The sequence below is a fragment of the Poromitra crassiceps genome (assembly GCF_964638095.1).
Source record: "Poromitra crassiceps genome assembly, chromosome: 10".
NCBI lineage: Eukaryota > Metazoa > Chordata > Actinopteri > Beryciformes > Melamphaidae > Poromitra > Poromitra crassiceps.
In genome coordinates this window covers 50,476,612-50,497,866 of record NC_139631.1, presented here as the reverse complement: position 1 = coordinate 50,497,866, position 21,255 = coordinate 50,476,612, and the positions used below count along the sequence as shown (strand labels likewise).

Sequence of the window (21,255 nt, the reverse complement as noted above, 5' to 3'; positions counted from 1 at the left end):
TGGGTGTAGAGGTCGTACCAGAAGGGGCTGGAGATGCTCCTATGCTGATGGTCAGTGGGGAGGAGGTGAGGTTGCCCACTCTCACCACCTGGCGGCGGTCTGTCAGAAAGTCCAGGATCCAGTCACACATTGCTGTGTTTAGTCCCAGATCCTTGAGCTTGCTTACCAGCCTGGAGGGTACTATGGTGTTGAATGCTGAGCTGTAGTCCATGAACAGCATTCTCACATAGGTGTCCTTCCCCTCCAGGTGAGAGAGGGCGGTGTGAAGTACGTGTGCTACTGCATCCGCTGTGCTCCTGTTGGGGCGGTATGCAAATTGTAGCGGGTTGTGGTCTGGGGGGAGTGTGGGGCGGATCTGTGATAGGGAGAGGAGGAGGGGTTGTGGGGTGATGGGGGGTGAGGAGGAGGAGGAGGGGTGGTGGGGTGGGCACTCTGGCAGAGGGGTCAAACCTAGCGTAGAACGCGTTGAGTTCGTCCGGCAGGGTGGGTGATGTGCTTGGGGTTTGCTGTTTCTCCCCTTTGAAGTCTGTGGCAGCATGGAGTCCTCTCCACAGATGTCTGGGTTGTTAGAGTCCAGTTTGGACTCCAGCTGATCGCCATATTCTCTCCGTGCCTTTTTTATTGTGGTTCGGAGGGCATATTGTGTCTGCTTGTATTCTTCTGGCGTCCCAGAATTGAAGGCGGTGGTCCGGGCGTGAAGGGCAGCCCGAACATCACTGTTGATCCAGGGTTTCTGATTTGGCATTATTTTGATTATTTTTGTTGGGACTATGTCGTCGGTGCATTTTTTTATGAAGCATGACACCGTTTTTGCATATTCTTCCAGGTCCCCTGCAGCCTTGAACTCCTCCCATGCAACTTGGCCAAAATATTTTAAATATGTGCTTTTAACACATTCACTGCCAGCCATTTTTTTTTTTACTGTAGGTAGCTTCTGCCAGAGGTTTTTTTTGAGGATTCTGGCTCATCTTTCAAGACCCGAGGATTCTTTTCTGCTAAGATTTTGTGAACACAAAATATCTCAAAAGAACTAATAGAATGTGTGCTTTCTCTGTCTAAAAGAGTTAGTTTGTAGAGTTAGTAGTTATGTAGGCATTAGCACTTGAATACAGCATGGTTTCAGCGTCTGAAAATTTAAGCTGAGATAAATAGCTTTTTGTGAAATTCGATAGAACAGTCACTTTAACCATTCATTTTTGGCATCAGTAAGACGTCAGACATCTAAACAATAGTTTTGAACAGTAATTTCCTCCATAACAGCAGGAAACCCCCTCTACTTCAAACTCCTCCCTCCGTGTGTGTTCTTCTTGGCTGCAGCGGGCGTGTCACAAGCTCGTTTCTGCTGCTGCTCCTGCTGCTGCTCCTGTCTGCTGGCGGCCGCTGGGCGAGGATGGGCTCGCTCGTTTCTTGGGGTTTCGGTTGAGAAACCCCAAGAAACGGGGTTTCTTTTGCGATTCTGGTCTTATTTATGCTGCGTGTTTCAAAGTGTGTTGCACCCATAATCTATTGTGCAAATTTGCAATCCCCCACCGCCAGCAATCAGCGCGAAAGCGAAAGCGTTTTCGCCAATCCATTTTACAGTATAAAAGAATGGTTTCATCGCGCGTTCCCCTGCAGTTTTGGCTCGGCTTTTTCTAGAATGGAGAGCACTGTCGCCACTTAGTGGGTCGGTGGAATGGGTTGTACACGTTCGGTGGCTTCAATATTTATATAAGAGATGTAAAAGGGTTAGATCAACGTCCCACCGTCAATTTTTTTTTTTTTTTTTTTTTGACGTAACACGTCATTGGCAGTCAACCGTTGGATTTTTTTTGACGTATCAACACGTCATTGGCAGTGAACGTGTTAAATGTGCTTTGATAAAAATAAAAAAATAAACTCAATTTGTAACTTGAGTTACTTGACAAAGTAACTGGTATAATATTACTGAAATCCTATAAGTAATAAGTTATATTACTGCTAAAAGTAATATATTACATGTAATATGTTACTTTTGTACCTTTTTGAGTTACCCCCAACACTGACTATAAGTAGATTTGGCATTTTCAGGCCTCCTCTATCCCTCCCTCCTTTCTGTTTTGGAAGACAAATATCCAGATTACCACATTTACCAGAATACTCCCATAAATATGATTATGTCCCAGATAATCATACCGCAATATAAATTCAGCTATTCATATGAACATTTAAAATAGCCACCCGTACATACATGTGTCATTGACCATCTGTAATTATCACCATTGGATTCATCGCCCATACAAATGTAGGTTTGGCCACTGGAATCTTGATATAAATACTATATACTAGATATAAACTAGTGTTTGAAGGTCACAATTTAAAAAATCCAAGATGGCGGCCATACTGACATCTGAGAAAATGGAATCATACATTTTCTGACTTGTTATGCTGCGAGGTTTTCAAAAAAATATAGTTTGCATAATCTAATAAAAAATCTAATAAAAAAACTGAACGAAATTACACAAGGAACCGCACTATAGATACAGAGAGACATACAGACACTCCTGGAATTATTAGATAGATAGATAGATAGATAGATAGATAGATAGATAGATAGATAGATAGATAGATAGATAGATATCAGTGATGCAAAGTTGAGCCACTGTGCGCAGACATACAGACAGACACTCCTGGAATTCAGGATCAGGATCAGGATATACTTTATTGTCCCCGAGAGGAAATTTGTCTTGGACAACAGTGCTACATACAGCTGCATCATAAAAAAGAAGACAACACAAATGACAAAATAACATAACAGGAACAACAAAAGGTCTACACATTTTTTCGTGAAGAAGATGCACCTTACATGTGAAGTGCATGGAATTGTATTGCAACTGACCCGTCAAAGGAAAAGACCAATAAAATAAAGAATTGCACTGAGGATAAAAGATGACATGTGCAAAGAAATGGGCGGGAGACTAGATAAAGTGACCTATGCTACTGTGCAAAAAGTGGCTTACAAATTAAAACAAATGGTAATAAAAGCAATTTGCTAATAAAACCAATAAAATAGTAAGACCACAGCATGATCACGTTTAAGAAAAATGATAAAGTGCATTATTGAAATGAAAATTTAAAATAATAATAGAATAAAATAATAAAAAGGTTCAAAAAGAAAATTATAAAACAGATCCCATAAGTTTTTAGAATGTTTCGATTAAGCAGGTCGTTTGTTCAGGAGTGCGATTGATGTTGGGAGGAAGGAGAGCTTGTAGCGGTTGGACTTGTACCTACATGCTCTGTATCGCCTTCCAGAAGGTAAAAGTTCATATTCTGAGAATAGAATATGGGAGGAGTCATCCAGAATGCGATAAGACTGCTTGATCACAGCCCCTCACCATCCCCCCCCCTCTCCGTCCCCCCACCACCCTTCCTCCCCCCCCCCCCCGACCACCATCCCTCCTCCCCCCCCCCCACCAACTCCCCTCCCCCCCCCTCCCACCCCTCAGCACCCCTTCCCATTCACACCCAACCACCCACCCCCACAGATCCAGACCACCCTCTCACCATCACTGAGGATGAAGTGTGCCGGTCGTTCCTGCGTATCAACCCACGCAAGGCGGCCGGCCCGGATGGCATCCCCGGGCGGGTCCTCAAGGCCTGCGCTCACCAGCTGGCACCCGTATACACAGACATCTTCAACCAGTCCCTCTCCCTCCGACGAGTCCCCCCCTGCTTCAAAGCAGCAACAATCATCCCCATTCCCAAACAGCAAAAAGTGACCAGCCTCAACGACTGGCGCCCAATAGCCCTCACGCCAATAGCCAGCAAGTGCTTTGAGAAGCTGGTCATATCAAAGATCCGCCCCACACTCCCCCCGGACCACGACCCGCTACAATTTGCATACCGCCCCAACAGGAGCACAGCGGATGCAGTAGCACACATGCTCCACACCGCCCTGTCCCACCTGGAGGGGAAGGACACCTATGTAAGAATGCTGTTCGTGGACTACAGCTCAGCATTCAACACCATAGTACCCTCCAGGCTGGTAAGCAAACTCAGGGATCTGGGACTAAACACGGCAATGTGCGACTGGATCCTGGATTTCCTGACAGACCGCCGCCAGGTGGTGAGGGTGGGCAACCTCACCTCCTCCCCACTGACCATTAGCATAGGAGCGCCCCAGGGGTGCGTCTCCAGCCCCTTCTGGTACGACCTCTACACCCACGACTGCGTGGCGACTCAAACTTCAAACACAATTGTGAAGTTTGCAGACGACACAGCGGTCGTGGGGCTGATCTCGGGGGGCGACGAGACGGCCTACAGAGAGGAGGTGGGGGTACTGGAACAATGGTGCCAGGACAACCACCTCTCCCTGAACGTCTCCAAGACCAAGGAGATCATTGTAGACTACAGGAGAGGGGGGGGCGCACACCCCCCAATCACCATCAACGGCACAGTGGTGGAAAGGGTGGACAGCTTCAAGTACCTGGGAGTCAACATCCACCAGGACCTGACCTGGGCTGGCCACACCGCCACTGTTGTCAAAAAGGCCCAACAGCGACTACACGGACTCAGGCGCCTGAAGAAATTCGGGCTGAGGAAAGAAATCCTCGGGGACTTCTACAGAGGCACCATTGAAAGCCTGCTGACAGGCGGCTTCACCGCCTGGTACGGGAACTGTACCACCATGGACCGCAGAGCGCTACGGAGGGTGAGGCGCGCGGCCCAGCACGTAACAGGAGGTGAACTGCCAGAACTGCACGAACTGTACAACCAGCGGTGCCTCAGGAGGTCCCTGAAGATCATCAAAGACACAAACCATCCCCACAACAGCCTGTTCTCCCTGCTACCCTCAGGGAGGAGATACAGGGTTCCAAAAACACGCACAAATCGCTTGAGGAACAGTTTCTTCCCGCAGGCCACGAGACTCCTTAATATGCACAAATAGTGCAGTAGTCGTACCGTACCGTACTGCAGCTGCTACTATTACGGATGCCTAACGTTTAATTGTAAATTTAAGTGTATGTTTAATAAGGTGCCTAACGTTTAATTGTAAATTTAAGTGTATGTTTAATAAGGTACATGCTATTTGCACATGCATGTATAAAACGTCGAATTTGGAATGTCTGAACACGTCTAACGTATGCACATGACATGTGCACCTATGTGCAATGAATATGCCACTGTCGTATAAGCCACCGACTTGTCTTATTGCTTATAGATGCCTATTCCTTATTGCCTTATTGCTGTCTTATTGCTTATTGATGCCTATTCTTATTGCCTATTACTTATTGCTTGTTGCCTATTTGTACTATGTCGTAAACGGAGTCCACTGCACAAGAATTTCACACGTGGTACTTGTACCATGGAGTGACAATAAAAATCTTGAATCTTGAATCCTCAAAGATTGATTGAAGGGACGGGTAGTTTTTTATTCCTATCACCTTCATAGCGGCTTTCACCATCCTTTCGAGCTTGGATTTACTTTGGATGGTGAGGGAGCCGAACCAGGAAGCTAAGCCATATCTGATCAGGCTACCGAGGACGGCATTGTAGAAAGTTAGCATGTTTGTGCTGCTCACTCCGAACAATCGGAGTCGGCGGAGGAAGTGAAGCCTTTGAGCTAGTTTTCCGCACAGGAAATCAACATGCATGCTCCATTTGAGTTGGTTATCAAATTGAACTCCCAGGTATTTATATGAGCCGACCTGCTCAATTACAATATCATCAATGATAATGGGGGCGTGTACGCTCACTCCACGGGGGTCGAAGATCATCTCTTTGGTTTTGGAGATGTTCAGGGTGAGATGATTCTGTTTACACCAGGCCCAGAAAGAGTCAATCTCATTGGAATACACTGATGGGCAATCACCGGCTCGCAACAAGCTTAAAATAATAGTGTCGTCAGAGAATTTGATGACAAAGTTGTTGGGCTGACTGCTTCGACAATTATTAGATAGATAGATGGCTTGCAAAGAAATGCATTGATTAAATGTTGGCTAGAAGAGAAGCGAAATGTAAACCCTCAGAATTGTCTGTGAAGTAAGCCTATTTCACTACGGACTAACAGCTACATTTCCAGTAGTTAACACAATTTGAATAATATTCACTAAAGATGGCAGGACTGTTCTCTGGTTAATAAACATGAGAGCTGTGATTCAGTCACTCCAGCTCACCCATACAGATCAACTCACAGATTGCACCCACCTTACTTCTTGTTGAAAAATTTAGTGACAAACTGTCACCACTTCTTTTCTCTCTCCTGTCTTTCTGCATTTTCCTAATCCTGCCCCCCCCCCCCCAATACGGCACCCCTGATTGCATAGCATCATTCTTTTGTATTGCGTTGAATCGCATTGTGTTGAATCAAATTGTGTCTCGTTGGCAATGCATGGAGATGCATATTGCATTGCCTCAGTGATGGAGATTCACTGGCTTACTAAGAAGTGAAGGCTAATAGAGTACCGTCAACTTGTACTCGAGGATGAAATGATTCGATTTTGGTGGTCAAAGTTGAAGGTCACTGTGACCTCACAAATGCCATTTCCAAGATCGTTAACGCGATATCTCAGGAACGCCTTGATGGAATTTCTTCCAATTTGGCTCAAACGTTGACTTGGACTCAAGGATGAACTGATTCAATTTTGGTGGTCAAAGGTCAAGGTCACTGTAACAACAGGCCACTCTCACACACACACGTCAAGCTGGATCATGAGCAGCAAACAATTATTACAATTAGACGTTAAACGAGACAAACTGCCTGCCGTGAGACGTTTTCTCACTTCAAATTGCAAAGTACATGTGTCTAATCTTGTGTCTAATCTTGTTTACTTAATTAAAGATTTTGTAGTAACATTAACCAGCTTACCCTGCTGAGCTGTTGAGCCATCCATGGCTAACGTTAGTTACGTTACCTTTTCCTTTGTCCTCATTACCGTGATGCGTCCGTACATTTTACATAGTTTGCACTTTGCAGCTAACGCACTTTTTACTTTTACAGAATGTGAATTGTTCCCATACTTTAGATAGAGTTTAGTTGAACAGTTTTTGCCGCCTCAGCCATGTTCGCACCATGGGGCTTCTGTACACGTCTCCATGGAGACAACACATGACGTAGTATAAATGTCTCCATGGAGACAACACATGACGTAGTATAAACATCTCCATGGAGACAACACATGACGTAGTATAAACGTCGCAACCCAACGAATCGATAATGCAGCCCTATTTAAATGCTTGAAATAAGGTCTGTGGTTAACACAAGCATAAACTTTGTGTTCAGCAAGATCATCTTCACAAATGAGGACCATTTTGATGATTTTCAAAAAACTGGTCCTCATTTGTGAAGATTATCTTGCTGAACACAAAGGTCGCTGTTTTATAAACTTGTGTCAACCACAGACCTTATTTCATGCATCCCCGTACATAAATCTCATTGACTTTAACAAGTACAAACCATAAAGTTCATGGAGTTCTGGGTAAGCCTACAAAAATACGTCATCCCTGTGGTACTCTAGGTCATTCCATTGCAATGTTCGCGCACAGCAAATCCACCATTTTGGGCTAATGGAGGCCGTAATGATGGCAGTGAAACGCCCCCCCCCCCCCCCTACAAAGTGCCGTACCAAAGCACATCTACTGAAATGGCCTGTGTTCTTCCCGTCATGGTGTGTCTGTCATGCTTCTGTGCTGTTTGGCCCAAAGAGGCGCCGTTGTCAAAAAAGCATCAGAGCCTCCTCTCTTGGCTTTTAAACACTTTGCGGTCTGGTCAGTCTGTTTCTTGTTGCTGTGGTTACAAGGACAGGAGCTGTGTCACTAAAATACTGTAATAAGGGGTGCACCGATCGATCAGCAAGCAATCTGTATCGGCCGATTTTGACCTCAAATATGCGATCGGCTGATTGCCGATATTTTTTTATATTATTATTTTTATTTTTATTTTATTTTTTATTATTATTATTATTATTATTATTTTTTAAAGCCCTATCACTAATCAGGCTTTCCAACGATATAAAATACAATGCCAATTGGTATTATTAAAGGGGAGAAATAATCGACCGAAAAAAAGTTTCCAAACTTTTTTTTTGTTTATATATCGGTGATCGGTGATCGGTCGATGATCGGTTGGGCAGATATTTCCCATAGGCGATCGGCAATCGATGATCGGTGACAAAAAACGTGATCGGTGCACCCCTAACTGTAATGTATTCATTTCAGCTCATTCTGTTATTGAGAAATCAGTCCAGTGTCTCATACATACTGTGTGTGCGTGTGCGTGCGTTTGTGTGTGTTTGTGTGTATGTGTGTTGCAGGCAGACAGACAGGAGTACACCCCTCACACAACATACGGTACGTCCCTGTGGTTACCATGGTTACTTTGCTTCCTCTGTTTACTGCCAACCATCTGCTTGCAGTGAGCGTCCATCTTGCCTGTTTGACGTCATTTGGAGGCAGAGTCTGCGCAGTGTCTTTTTGGTAACACTTTATATTAAGGTTCTATTTAAGCGTTAATTAATAGGTAATAAGGCTCGCCTCTTATAAGGTGCTTATTAACACTATTATGTTAATAAGGCTATAAGGGATATAAGTGTTAATAATCGCATCATAAATGGGTTTATTGGTAGCTTATAAGACATTTATAAGCACTTTATAAGCTAGCTGGTTTTGTTGCTATATTAAGCTTAAAGCAGCTACGAGCAAGATTTTCGATTGTTATTAAACAGTATAATTACAATATTGATGCATCACATCTTACCTATAATAGTAGCTGAGACCAAAGCCGTGTGAATCGGAGATTGCTCTCTTAAGTCTGTGTCTGTCTAAACTCGCGTCAACAGGGGGCTCTCTCTCTCTCTCTCTCCTTACCGCCGGACCGGATAAACCCGGAAGTGAAACCCGGAAGTGAAACGCAGCTGCCTGCCTTTCTCCGTTCGCGCTGCCTAGCAACATACCATCAACAAGGAGAACGCCATGCATACTCTCACGAACATCTCTCGTTATATTCTAACAGGTTTTTTGGAAGTTATTTTGTTGTTATGGCCGAAGTGGCTGCTGCAAACCGTTTCATTTCACTTCCTGATCTGCCCTGGCCACAGAGAGACTAACACTGGCCGATTCACTCGGGGTTCAAGCGAGACTACTCTACGTTGGTCTCGTCTACTATTAGAGGTAAGATGTGATGCATTGATATTAAATTTAGACTGTTTAATAACAATCGAAAATCTTGCTCGTGGCTGCTTTAAATGCACTATGTGTAGGATTCAGCACTATTAAATATCACCAAACCATTACCTTGTATGTGTAGAGGGATGACAGTGTGTCATTTCTGTGTTTACAACGAAGCCACGCCCCCTCCCTGTGTTGTGCTTCCAAGCTTTACTTTCTGCAGGGAGCCCGAATGGGCGTGATTTGTTTACATAGAAATCCCTCCCTCCATAGAAATTTTACAACTGAATCCCAGGACTCACCTACTACAGTCTCATTTCGACAGCCTCAAGTGGCTCAGAGTAGATGAGAGAGTAACACAAATCAAACTCGGCATGGTCCACAGGATAGTCAACAATGTTGTCCCAAAATACCTCAGAAATTACTTCACCAAGGTCAGTGACGTACATGGTCACGGCAGCCCAACAGATTTGGTCCCAGTAAAATGCAAAAGATGCATTGGCCAGAATTCATTTCTATACTCAGCGGCAGTAGCCTGGAATAGTCTCCCAGCTGAGATCAAGACAATCAGCCCCTATCCTTCTTTCAAAGTTAAAGTCAAGAATTGGATCAGGAGAAGCAGAACCTGGATTTAATATGTTATATTATATTGTAATATTATATTATTATATAATATATAATATTGTATGGTAATGATATATAATATTATAATATATTATACATTATATGTATGCTGGATTTAATGGTAGCCAGAGGGTTTGAGGTGGGGGTGACCTGTTGTCGGCCAGCCAGTAACTGAGCCGGTGTCTCAATCGATCCTGTATTTTATTAGATTTTATTTTATTTTATTTATTTTACTTGATTTTATTTTATTGTACGTATTTTATTAGGATTTGTTGGGTTTATTTTTAATTGTACTACGGTAATTATCTTTTATTTTATTTTATGCATATTTTTATTGATTATTCACTGTGCCCTACTTCCCCATATTATCCTCCCCCCTGCGTGGCAGGCACACCCATGCGTTACCCGCAGACTCTGACAAGTGCTTGATGCACTCATACTGTTATACACTTACACACATCCAGGCATACACACAACAGTGCACATTTTATCACAGTCATCTTAAGGACCGCAATGGAAATAAGCTGTTAGCTTTATTGCGTTTTTTTATCCTTTTGATAATGGTGGGCCTGTGTATGTATATATGTATGTAGGTATAGATTTTATAAAAGGCGCTTTCAAAGAGGACAGGTGCTAAACTTGAAGGAGATTCAAACTTCGGATCCCAAGAGATTCTGGTCTGAAATTAATAAACTGGGCCCAAGGAGGGTTTGGAAAATACCCATGGAGGTGTTGGGGCCTGATGGCAACTCTGTAACTGAGCTGTCTGAGGTTATTCAAAGATGGGAGAGGGACTTTAAAGGTCTTTTCTCCAGTGATATTTTAGATTGTGAGGAAAGCTATTATAAAGAAATATGTCTCAGGAAAGAATCAATAGAAAGACAAATAGTAAAAGGGGACTTCTGGGTAAATTAAAGTCTTAATAAGGATCTCACTCATAGTGAAGTTCAAACTGTTATCAACAAAGCAAAACAGGGGAAAGCAACTGGCATTGAAAATATACCCAATGAGATATTGAAGTCGCACAAATTATTCTGTATTTTATTTGATTTATTTAAAACCTGTTTTGATTCTGGGAAGATACCATCTATGTGGTCAAAGTCTATTATAACCCCAATACCAAAATCCAACAGTGAAGACCCAAGGATGCCACTTAATTATAGAGGGATCAGTCTAATGAGCACAGTTTATAAGCTGTATTCCAATATTCTTAATGTGAGACTTATGTCGTACCTGGAGGGAGAGCGCCTCCTTGTGGAGGAGCAAAATGGGTTTCGCAAATCAAGATCATGTCTTGATCATATTTTTGTACTGTCTGCAATTATAACAAATAGAATTGATAACATTGAATCAACGTATGCTTGCTTTATAGATTTTCAAAAAGCGTTTGATCTGGTTAATAGAAATCTTTTAGCCTATAAACTTATTGAGTATGGGGTGAATGGACGATTCTATGCAGCCATGCAATCTCTCTATTGTGATCCCATAGCATGTGTGAGAGTAAATGAATTTTGCACCAACTGGTTCTCAACATCATTAGGGGTCAAACAAGGGGATTCCCTGTCTCCCACATTATTCGCTCTCTACATCAATGATTTGGCCAAAGAAATTAATACTTTAAGTTGTGGGATAATGTGTGGAAAAGAAATGACAAGTATTCTTTTGTATGCTGACGATATTGTTCTATTGGCACCATCGGAAGAAAAACTGCAACAAATGCTTTCATATACTAATGACTGGTGTAAAAAATGGAGATTGGTCATTAACAAAAAGAAAACAGAAATTATTCATTTCAGGAACCCCTTATGTACCCGTAGCACCTATCAGTTTAAAGTTGGTTCATATAAACTTAATTATGTGGATTCATATAAATATCTGGGTCTTTATTTTGATGAGCACATGAATTTAAAAAAAGGTGTCACAGTTCTGGCTGAATCAGCAACTAGAGCCTTGGGGGGAATTATAGGTAAGAGCAAAAACCTGAAGGATATGAGTTTCCAAACATACTCCAAACTCTTTGTAGCTTGTGTATGTCCTGTGCTGGATTATTCTGCTGGGGCTCGGGGCCTACGAAACATCTCTATATGTGACTCAGTCCAAAACAGTGCAATGAGATATTTTTTAGGTGCACACAAATATGCTCCAAAGTTAGCTATAGCAGGGGACATGGGATGGGAACCAGGTGAGGCTCGCTGGAAAATATGTATGGCTCAGCTGTGGAATAGGTTGCTTGATATGGAGGGAAACAGGCTAGCAAGAATGATTTTTATGTGGGATAAACAAATTAATGGCTGTTGGTCAAGAGATGTGCAAGCATTATTTTTTAGCTTTGGGTTTGGTGAGGCATTTTTCAATAACAGCAAAATCAACATTGCTATACTTAGAGAATCTGTGTTTACTCAGTATAAGGTGCGATGGGCTGAGGATATATGGACTAAACCAAAGCTACGTACGTTTCGTATGATTAAACATGATTTTGGTACTGAAAATTATGTTAATTATAATTTATCAAAAAAGCAGAGAGCTTTATGTGCCCAGCTGAGATCTGGTATTTTACCGCTAATGATCGAAACAGGACGGTATGTCAGATTGGAAGAAGAAGAGCGGGTGTGTCCAATGTGTTGTTTAAATGACATAGAAAATGAGTTTCATTTTGTTTTTTATTGTCCTTTTTACAGTGAACCGCGCTATATTTTGTTCAGTAAGATAAAAACAGAGTTTGATTTTCTTAATAATGATGATGCATATAATTTGAGTTGGTTGTTTACATATGAAACTTTTGGACTGGCTTATTATTTGGAAAAAGCTTGGGACATGAGAAAAAAAGCTCTTTATCAGGAAAAGGCAATGTAAGACAAGGAAAAGAAAAAAAAGAAAAAAAAAAGAAAAGAAAAAGAAAAAAAAAAAGTGTATGTATGTACAGTAAGTGTGTATATGTGTATGTATATTTCATGCATATGTGTATATATTATATACTTTGTTTATTTTGTTTGTACAACCGGATGTTATGTTATGATTATGTTTATATATAATTTGGTGTCTTGTAATCCCATGTGGGATGGGCCAGAAATGGCATGACACAGAAATAAAAACTACCTACCTACCTATATACTGTTTGTTCATTATCAATAAAGAACTCAAAAAAACTCCCTGGAGTGGCCGACCTAGTGAGCCCCGCCCAGCCCACAGCTAAAAACAGAATTTTGATGAGCAAGATGGTGGACTCCGATGCGGGCGCTTCCAGGGACACTCATCCACCTTAGAAACCGCATAGTTTAGCCAAATCGCCGCTGAAAAGAAAGATCTCAGACCAGAGTCAACCTTGCCGGTCTGGCTTTCACTAGATGGAGAGCCCTACGAGCAGCTATAGGGCCTGCAAAGTGACTCAGAGCTGGCGTTAGTTCTCCTCATGTGTAAGTAACTAACTAGCTTTTGCATGTCCCATTTCAGTAACGTTAGGCATGATAGCGAAATGTACAAGTTGTTATCGATATTGTGAATTTGTTCTGAGAATGTTGTAATCACTAGTTGGCTAACTGTTGCTTTTCACGGCTATTCAAATGACTTTACACTGCTAGTGTGGCCTGTTGCTGGATTTGATTAGGTTGTCGTTCGTGTATAACTTATACACAGACATTCTGGTGACAAGTTGACATGCATGACATAACGTTACTTCCCATTACAAATTCCGCATGCATTTTCTATTATAATTACGTCCAGTTGCTGTCACTATGACGCAGAACGGTGTAGTAATGTAAAAACTTAGAAAAGCCATGGAGAAAAGCTAGCTTCGCTAATGTTAGCAGTTTGTTTTTCTATTCTGTCTCACTAAGCAACGTTACATTAGAAAATAGCTGTAACACCTTCCAAACAAATCAAGGTTTGGAAAAAGTATCTAATTCATGACAATGTGGAGGAACCCTGCCTTGATATAGCAGCTACAAAATAGATGATTCAAATGAATACTAAACACATTTCCATTTGTCTGATTTCCAAGGTGCAAGTCATCCAGAGAGGATAGGAGAGCTGACGATGTCCAAGCCCTCTGAATCATTTCCTTGTCACGTACATCTGCTGTTTACCACCCACTGCAAAAGACTGGCTCCTATGAGCAATAATGTCCTTTTGTATTCAGCCAAGCTGCTAGATTGATCATTTCTTTATGGCTACTTTATGTCCACAGCAACTATGTCTTCTTTTTATAAGTGACCATTTCTCTTGTACAGTTTTACTAGAACACACACTGGTATCTCTAACTTGTCTGTCACTATAACAAGGCAGAAATAGTCAAGATAGAAAACAAGTGGACCCACGATTATGATATTTGAGATGGAGAAATGGTGCTTTTATAGCAAACCTGTATAATAAATGTGCCATTATCTTTGATGTTTTCATATGTTTGCTGTCTGCAATCTTCTGTACACCAATAAAGTTGATATGACTTCATCCATGTCTCTTTGGCCACTATTCTCCATTGTGACTGTCTGTTGTCCATGTGATTGGCCTACTTTATAGCTGAGTGTGTATAGCTACAGTAGCCTACCAGTATTTGTGTTTCTGTGTATATATAGCCTACTTCATATAATAGACAGTGTATGTGATGTTTCACAGTACATTTCACAACTTCGTTTATCAGAAAAAATACTTTATTTGCAGAACTAAAATATATAGGTATATGGGCTACACCAGAATGACGTGACCAGTTCCATCCAGCTATGCGGTTCTTCAGGATGTCGACAAGATCTGCTATCGTCCTGCAGCCGAGCTTCCTCTCTGACTTCTGTCCCGGGCGACCCTGCCTCCTCTTTGTGCATCGGGTCCCACTGGTGCTAGCCTGGGCTTCAGGCATGCACCTTGGTCTGGGTTTGCCTGCCTATGAAGAAACAGCAGTGATTCAAGCGTTTGAAATTAGTTTGAACAACTGTAACAATGAGAAAATACTAGCGTTGCACTATGAATACATTTTGGCCATGTCTTGGTATTGGCAGATGAACAAAAACACATAGGCTAAGCTACTCACTGTTGACAGACAGCTGTGGTTAGCTAGCGATGTCCCCAACATTGAATTGAAATCATCCTAATTTAGCTATGTCAAACAAGTTGTAGACGTTTTGGCTAACCTTACTTAGCGATAGCAGGAGGGCTAGCAGGCTATTCAAAAGGTTATTTTACATGGATTTTGATCGGTTAGCAGATGATACAAATAACAGTATCCACCTTATTTTTGAATGCCCCACTGTAAAAAAGAATTGTGGGTACAAGGTCCGGTTTAACGTGACTCATTGTTGCAGCTTGCCATTTCCTTTGTTATACTCTGGCTGCAGACCCGAATTATAAACCGGAAGCTGGAGTCCGTTATAAAAGTTATAAATATAGTCACGTTATAAACAACTAACCAACGCTGGAGGTCCGTATGGAAACTCGAAATGTGTGTTACTCGAAATGGTTAAAAGTTAAATCAATTTGGTGGCGTTTTACTGCCATGTAACATAGCTAGCTAGCCGCTAACATTAGCCACAGTTAGTAGCCGACTACCCACAATGCATTATGTTATCCCAGCACCCGAACGACATGGCTGTAGAGCAGAATGGCTCTGCTGTAAAAGGGTAAAATCCTCATAGACGTTTTTTTTGTCGGGCTGGGGGGTTATCTAAATTGGTTACACCGGAAATAGAACCCATAGTTAACGTAAGGCAAAATGGCCGCCAAAAATAAGGTGGATAGCCTTACCAAGCGGACTATTGGGACTAACCTAAATTTTTATGTGAAACTTTATGTGAAGCATTCGTGCTTGTTTTATGTACTTACGTCTGCAGTAGGCATTCATTCTCCGTTGCTTGTAGTACAAGAGGGGGCCGGGGGGGGGGGGGATGTAATGAGAGGGAGGCGGGGGCAGCAGGAAGTGCTCCGCACTGGTGGGTGGGGCTCAAGATTGTTTCGGTAACACCCCTTTGTTTTGGTTTGAAATGGCGACATCTAGTGGACAAAAAAAGGCGCACTTAGTGCCTTTAATAAATAGTTTGTTATTGCCGTATTAGCAATTAACTATGCACTTATTAACAGTTAACTATGCTTTTTGCAGGTACCGGTTCTAAAGCGAGAACAATGCATTATTAAGGTTAATAAATCCTTTATTATGCACTTATTGTGCTTTTTGTAGGTATCGGATCTAAAGCGAGAACAGTGCCTTATTAAGGTTAATAAATCCTTTATTATGCAATTAACAGTATATGGTTTTCACAGCTCACCTAGTGGGAAGGAACACTATGTGGTCAAGGTTGATAAAATGTGAATAAAAATGAGGCAATTGGCTAAGGAGGTGGCTAGGGAGATGTGGGTGGTGGGACGGGTGGTGCTGTGGGGTAAAGGTTTGCACTTGTTTTTATTTAAAGGCAATCCTGTGAAGTGAATTCTCCTACATTCAGTTATTGATAATTGCACATGCTGTATCAGACAGAATAATAATGTTGTAAATGTAAATGATAGATTGTAAATGCTATATGTTGAAAGACACAAAAAAAAAAAAATGTTTTAAACCTACCTCAGTTTTTGTTATGATGCTAGATTGTAAATGCCGCATGTTGAAAGACAATTTTTTTTTTTTTTTTTTTTTTTTTTTTTAAACCTACCTCAGTTTTGGTACAATTTTGCACTATTTGGAAAGGTTTTACAGCCATTTTGGCTGTACAGTGTGCAGTTTTGCAGTACTTGCAAAGTATTTTTTTTTTAAAGAGCAGTCTTAAAATGTGTTTTTGTCCTTCCCTGCTAAAACATTAGGAGCTGTGAAAACCATAGTTAACTGTTAAAAAGTGCATAATAAATTGATTTATTAACCTTAATAAGGCACTGTTCTCGCTTTAGATCTGGTACTGTACCTGCAAAAAGCATAGTTAACTGTTAATAAGTGCATAGTTAACTGCTAATAAGGGAAAAACAAACTATTTATTAAGCTTATTAAAACAACAAAACAGGCTAGCAAAGATGCTTATAAAGTGCTTCTAAATGTCATAGGCTAGCAATAAACACGTTTATGATGCTATTATTAACACTTATTATAGCCTTATTAACATATAATAGTGTTAATAAGCACCTTATAAGGGCCTTATTACCTATTAATTAACGCTTATTAATAGAACCTTAATATAAAACATTACCCACTTTTTATATTGTCAAATAACTAATAAAAAAAACACTTGTAAAAAACGAGCACTTGAACATACATCAACGTGATAAGAACAAGCTAAAATGACGAAACCATATACAGGAAAAAAATGGCCTGTACTTTGTTTAGTTTGGCTCATGTCCCTTCTGCTAACATGGAGGAGGGGTGGTCTTCACTTTCTGTAAGCTGAGATGGTGTCCATATTTATATAAAGTCTATGGTACTGACAGGCACTTCCTCTCTCCATAGGAAGTAGTTTTGTGGTTCCCATATCCGGCTTCCTGTGTCGGCTCTGTCACCGGTTCTTCCACCGCCAGGAGACGGCTCACACACACACTGCCACACACACACACTACCTCAACCTACAGGTACTGTACACACACGCACACAGTAAGCCATTGTTCACTCCATAAGCAGAGCTGAAGCTTGAGGCACGCTGAACCTGAGCTCATGCTTAACCGGTCACACCAGAAGCCCTCTCTTTTCCTCAGCGCTTCGCTAGGAGCTGCTCCACCGGCCTCTCCCCCCCTCACAACTTCCATTGAATTTATACCTGGAAGCTTCACGCGTCACGCTTGGAAAATACGACTTAATCCTGAATGATCGCCTGAGCATGACACGCGCCTGCTGGTGTGAACGGCCTCACCTGTTAACAAGGAGGCTTAAAGGAGAATTTCATTTTCTTTTTACCTGGAGCCCTCTCCTCACATTAATTATTATCCAACGACTCAACCAGTGTTCTCCGCAGCGATTTTGTGCCTCCTAGGCGTTGTTTTGAGATAAATAGTGTCCAAGCCAGTCCTAGAATGGCGCTTCGTCGGGACCACATGGCAGCATGCTGTTCCTCCATGTAAATAGACAGATTTCTTCCCGTTTTCTACCCATATCGTCATTATATGATCCCTAAAGAAACATCAGACTGCTAATCACCCCCGGGCTATTTCCAGTAGTCTTTACCAGGGATCTCATTTCCTCATTCGGGGTCGGTGTCACCAACTCTCGTCAAGTCCCGCGAGACTTTCCTGCTGGCTGGCCTGTGTACATTATAGTTATAGAATATTATTTAGAATATTATAGTATTCACTGTAATATTAAACATTATATTTGTCTATGACAACTCGTTAGACAACATAATGGCTGACGTCAGCACCCATTTCTAGCACGAGCTGTATTTTAAGACTTTGAGCACAAAATAAGGTTATTTCTCAACAAAATACAGTGGTGAACACTTTGGCTCATTAGCAGAGCAGGAAAAAACACAGCTACATGACATATCTTAAAAATGACAAAACTGACTGGATGGGGGCTTTAAACTGGGCTCAGATGACAACAGCATCAAACACAGAAACTGAACAGATCCTATGATTCTCAGGAGCGGCAAATCAGGGATACATTTGCACACACAGGAAATCCTCTTGTAATCTGAGTTAGCCATGATGTGTGTGCAACATTTCAAATGAATTTCAAACTCCTGAACCCACCTGACCTGTGTCTAACTTCCTCTGTTATTTTGTCTCTTAGAACCACAGAGCCCAAAGGAGACACACACTGACACAGACGCATAATGACACACACACAGATGCATAATGACACACACACACACACTCTTGACAGCTGTGTAAGGAAGGAGGAACTAGGAGCAGAATATGGAGAAGAGGAGGAAGCCTACTGAATAAATCCACTGACTGTATCAAAGATGGCCGATGCGTTTCCACTTCCTTCCTCTATGCAAAACTGAAGCCAAAATATCTGGTTTCAGCGAGCGGCCATCTTGCTTGTGTGACGTCATTTGGAGGCAGAGTCTGTGCAGAGTCACGCGCTGGGTTGACGACCCGCAGGACACTCCCCCTCAGCCATCCTGGCTGTCACAGCTGTCAATCAGCCTTTTTCATATCGTCAAATGACAAATTAAAAAAGAAATGATAGGGCACCCTTGTCCCCTCTTTTGTTTATTTTAGCTATAGAGCCATTAGCAATTAGAACCAATGAGCAAATAAAGGGAATTGAAATTGGTAACACAGAATATCACAGACGAGTTATTTATTAGTTATCGGCCTCTTTGGTAGCATCTCTGGTTATAAATTGAATGCTTCCAAATCATCACTTATGTTACTTAACAAAAATGAAAGACAAGAGTCTAATCAACACGTATCTATGTTTAAGCTCTCATCTAACTTTACTTATTAACACGTTCACTGCCAATGACGAGTTGACTCGTCAAACACAATCCAACCGTTCACTGCCAATGACGAGTTGACTCGTCAAAAAATATATATATTTTTTTTTGACGGTGCTACGTAGATCAATGTCCCCCACGTCTCCTATAAAAATATTGGAAGTATTGAATGTGTATAATCTATTTTACCGACCAACTAAGTGGCGACAGTGCTCTCCCGACAGAGAGAAAGCCAACCAAAAACAGCCGCGGGAGCAAGCCATTCTCAAGGAAATGGCTTGGCGATTTTACAGTCATCAGTCACCAGACTCGCCCGAGAGTGGCCGCGCCAGCAGCAGCACACAGTGCGGAGAGCGGTGCTGGCGTGGGGGATTGTGTCAGGGTCGTCGTCGGAAGACATGTGGACCTATTCGCGGGTAGTTGATGAAGCTGGGGTGTTGTGGAACTTGATGGTTGGGGCTGCACTGTTCGAGGTTTTGGGAACGGTTGCAGAGATTGCGATGGTATGATTGGTATGATTGGTATGACCCTTGATGAGAATTTATCAATCACTGGCCAAGACCTGCAGGAGCAGGCCCTTATAGACTCGAATATGACATCACCTGTGTTATGACATCACATGTGTTATGACATCACCAGCGAGGCCATCGGAAGGCATGATTGAGACACTTGGTGGAGACACAGGTGGGTCACAGGTGGATCGTGACATCATCAGTGATCGATGACATCATAGTAGGAATGGTGACGTCATCCTAACAGTACCCTCCCCTCAACGGGCGTCACCCGGCGCCCGATCAGCCGCAAGGAAATCCCGAATGAGCGCAGCGTCAAGGATGAACCGGCGGGGAACCCAACTGCGTTCCTCGGGGCCGTACCCCTCCCAATCCACCAGGTATTCAAACCCACGACCCCTGCGTCGCCTGTCCAACAGCCGCCGGACCGTGTAGGCAGGGTGGTCGTCGATTAACCGAGGTGGCGGGGGGGCCGCCGCAGGAGGGCACAAGGGACTAGAGTGGACCGGCTTGACCTGGGATACGTGGAAAGTATGGTTGATGCGACGGAGAGAAGCGGGTAGAACCAAGCGGACAGCCGCAGGGTTCACAACCCGCTCAATAACAAAGGGCCCGATAAAACGGGGCGCAAGCTTCCTTGACTCAACCTTCAAGGGAACGTTCCGAGACGAGAGCCACACTCTCTGACCCGCTGCATAGGCAGGGGCCGGTGTGCGGCGGCGGTTAGCCTGGACTTGCGTCTTGGCAGAGGAACGTAATAGCGATGCGCGAGCCCTCTTCCACGTGCGACAGCAATGGCGCAAATGTGTCTGCATGGAAGGCACCGCAACCTCCTCCTCCTGGGAGGGGAACAAGGGCGGCTGAAAACCGAAGCAGCATTCAAAGGGAGACATGCCGGAAGAGGCGTTGGGGTGCGTGTTGTGGGCGTACTCCACCCACGGCAACTGGGCACTCCAGTGGGAGGGGTCAGCAGCTGTGGTGCAACGCAGCATGGTCTCCAACTCCTGGTTGACCCTCTCGGCTTGGCCATTAGTCTGCGGGTGATAACCCGACGAGAGGCTGACAGTCGTGCCAAGAGCCGTACAGAAGGCCTTCCAAACCTGAGAAATGAACTGGGGCCCCCGATCGGACACAATGTCAGACGGAATGCCATGTGCCCGGTACACGTGTAAAACCAAGAGGTCCGCCGTCTCCTTGGAGGACGGGAGCTTAGGAAGTGGAATAAAATGAGCCCACTTAGAGAATCGGTCAATGACGGTCAAGATGACAGTGTTCCCATCGGATGGGGGGAGTCCGGTTATAAAGTCCATGGCCATATGAGACCAAGGGCGACGAGGTATAGAAAGGGGGCGGAGAAGGCCTGACGAGGGTTTAGTCGAAGTCTTGTTTCGGGCACAGACCGGGCAAGCGGCGACGAACTCCCTAGTATCCCCCTCCATGGCGGGCCACCAGAAGCGCCTGCGGATGAAGGCAAGGGTCCGTCTAACCCCGGGGTGACAAGTAAGCCGCGTCGAGTGGCCCCACAGAAGAACCTCAGAACGGGCGGAGTCAGGAACGAATAGACGTCCCGGCGGGACTCCCTTTTGGTCAGGCTGTCCCTGTTGGGCTAGACGGACACGCGATTCAATCTCCCACGTTACCGCGGCTACAAAACA

The 21,255-nt window shown here is 43.2% G+C and overlaps 1 protein-coding gene across 1 annotated transcript in view; it reads left to right on the top strand.

Annotated features, from left to right (window-relative positions):
* The window catches only part of LOC310783085 (cip1-interacting zinc finger protein-like), a 90,162-nt gene extending 71,410 nt beyond the window's left edge, over positions 1–18,752 (top strand). The window contains exons 12-14 of the mRNA XM_083643873.1: positions 8,274–8,310; positions 17,162–17,280; positions 18,434–18,752. Of these exons, the coding sequence (XP_083499999.1) occupies positions 8,274–8,310; positions 17,162–17,280; positions 18,434–18,499 (222 nt within the window). The 3' untranslated portion in view covers positions 18,500–18,752. The remainder of the gene's footprint in view (positions 1–8,273; positions 8,311–17,161; positions 17,281–18,433) is intronic.
* The last annotated feature ends 2,503 nt before the right edge of the window (positions 18,753–21,255 follow it).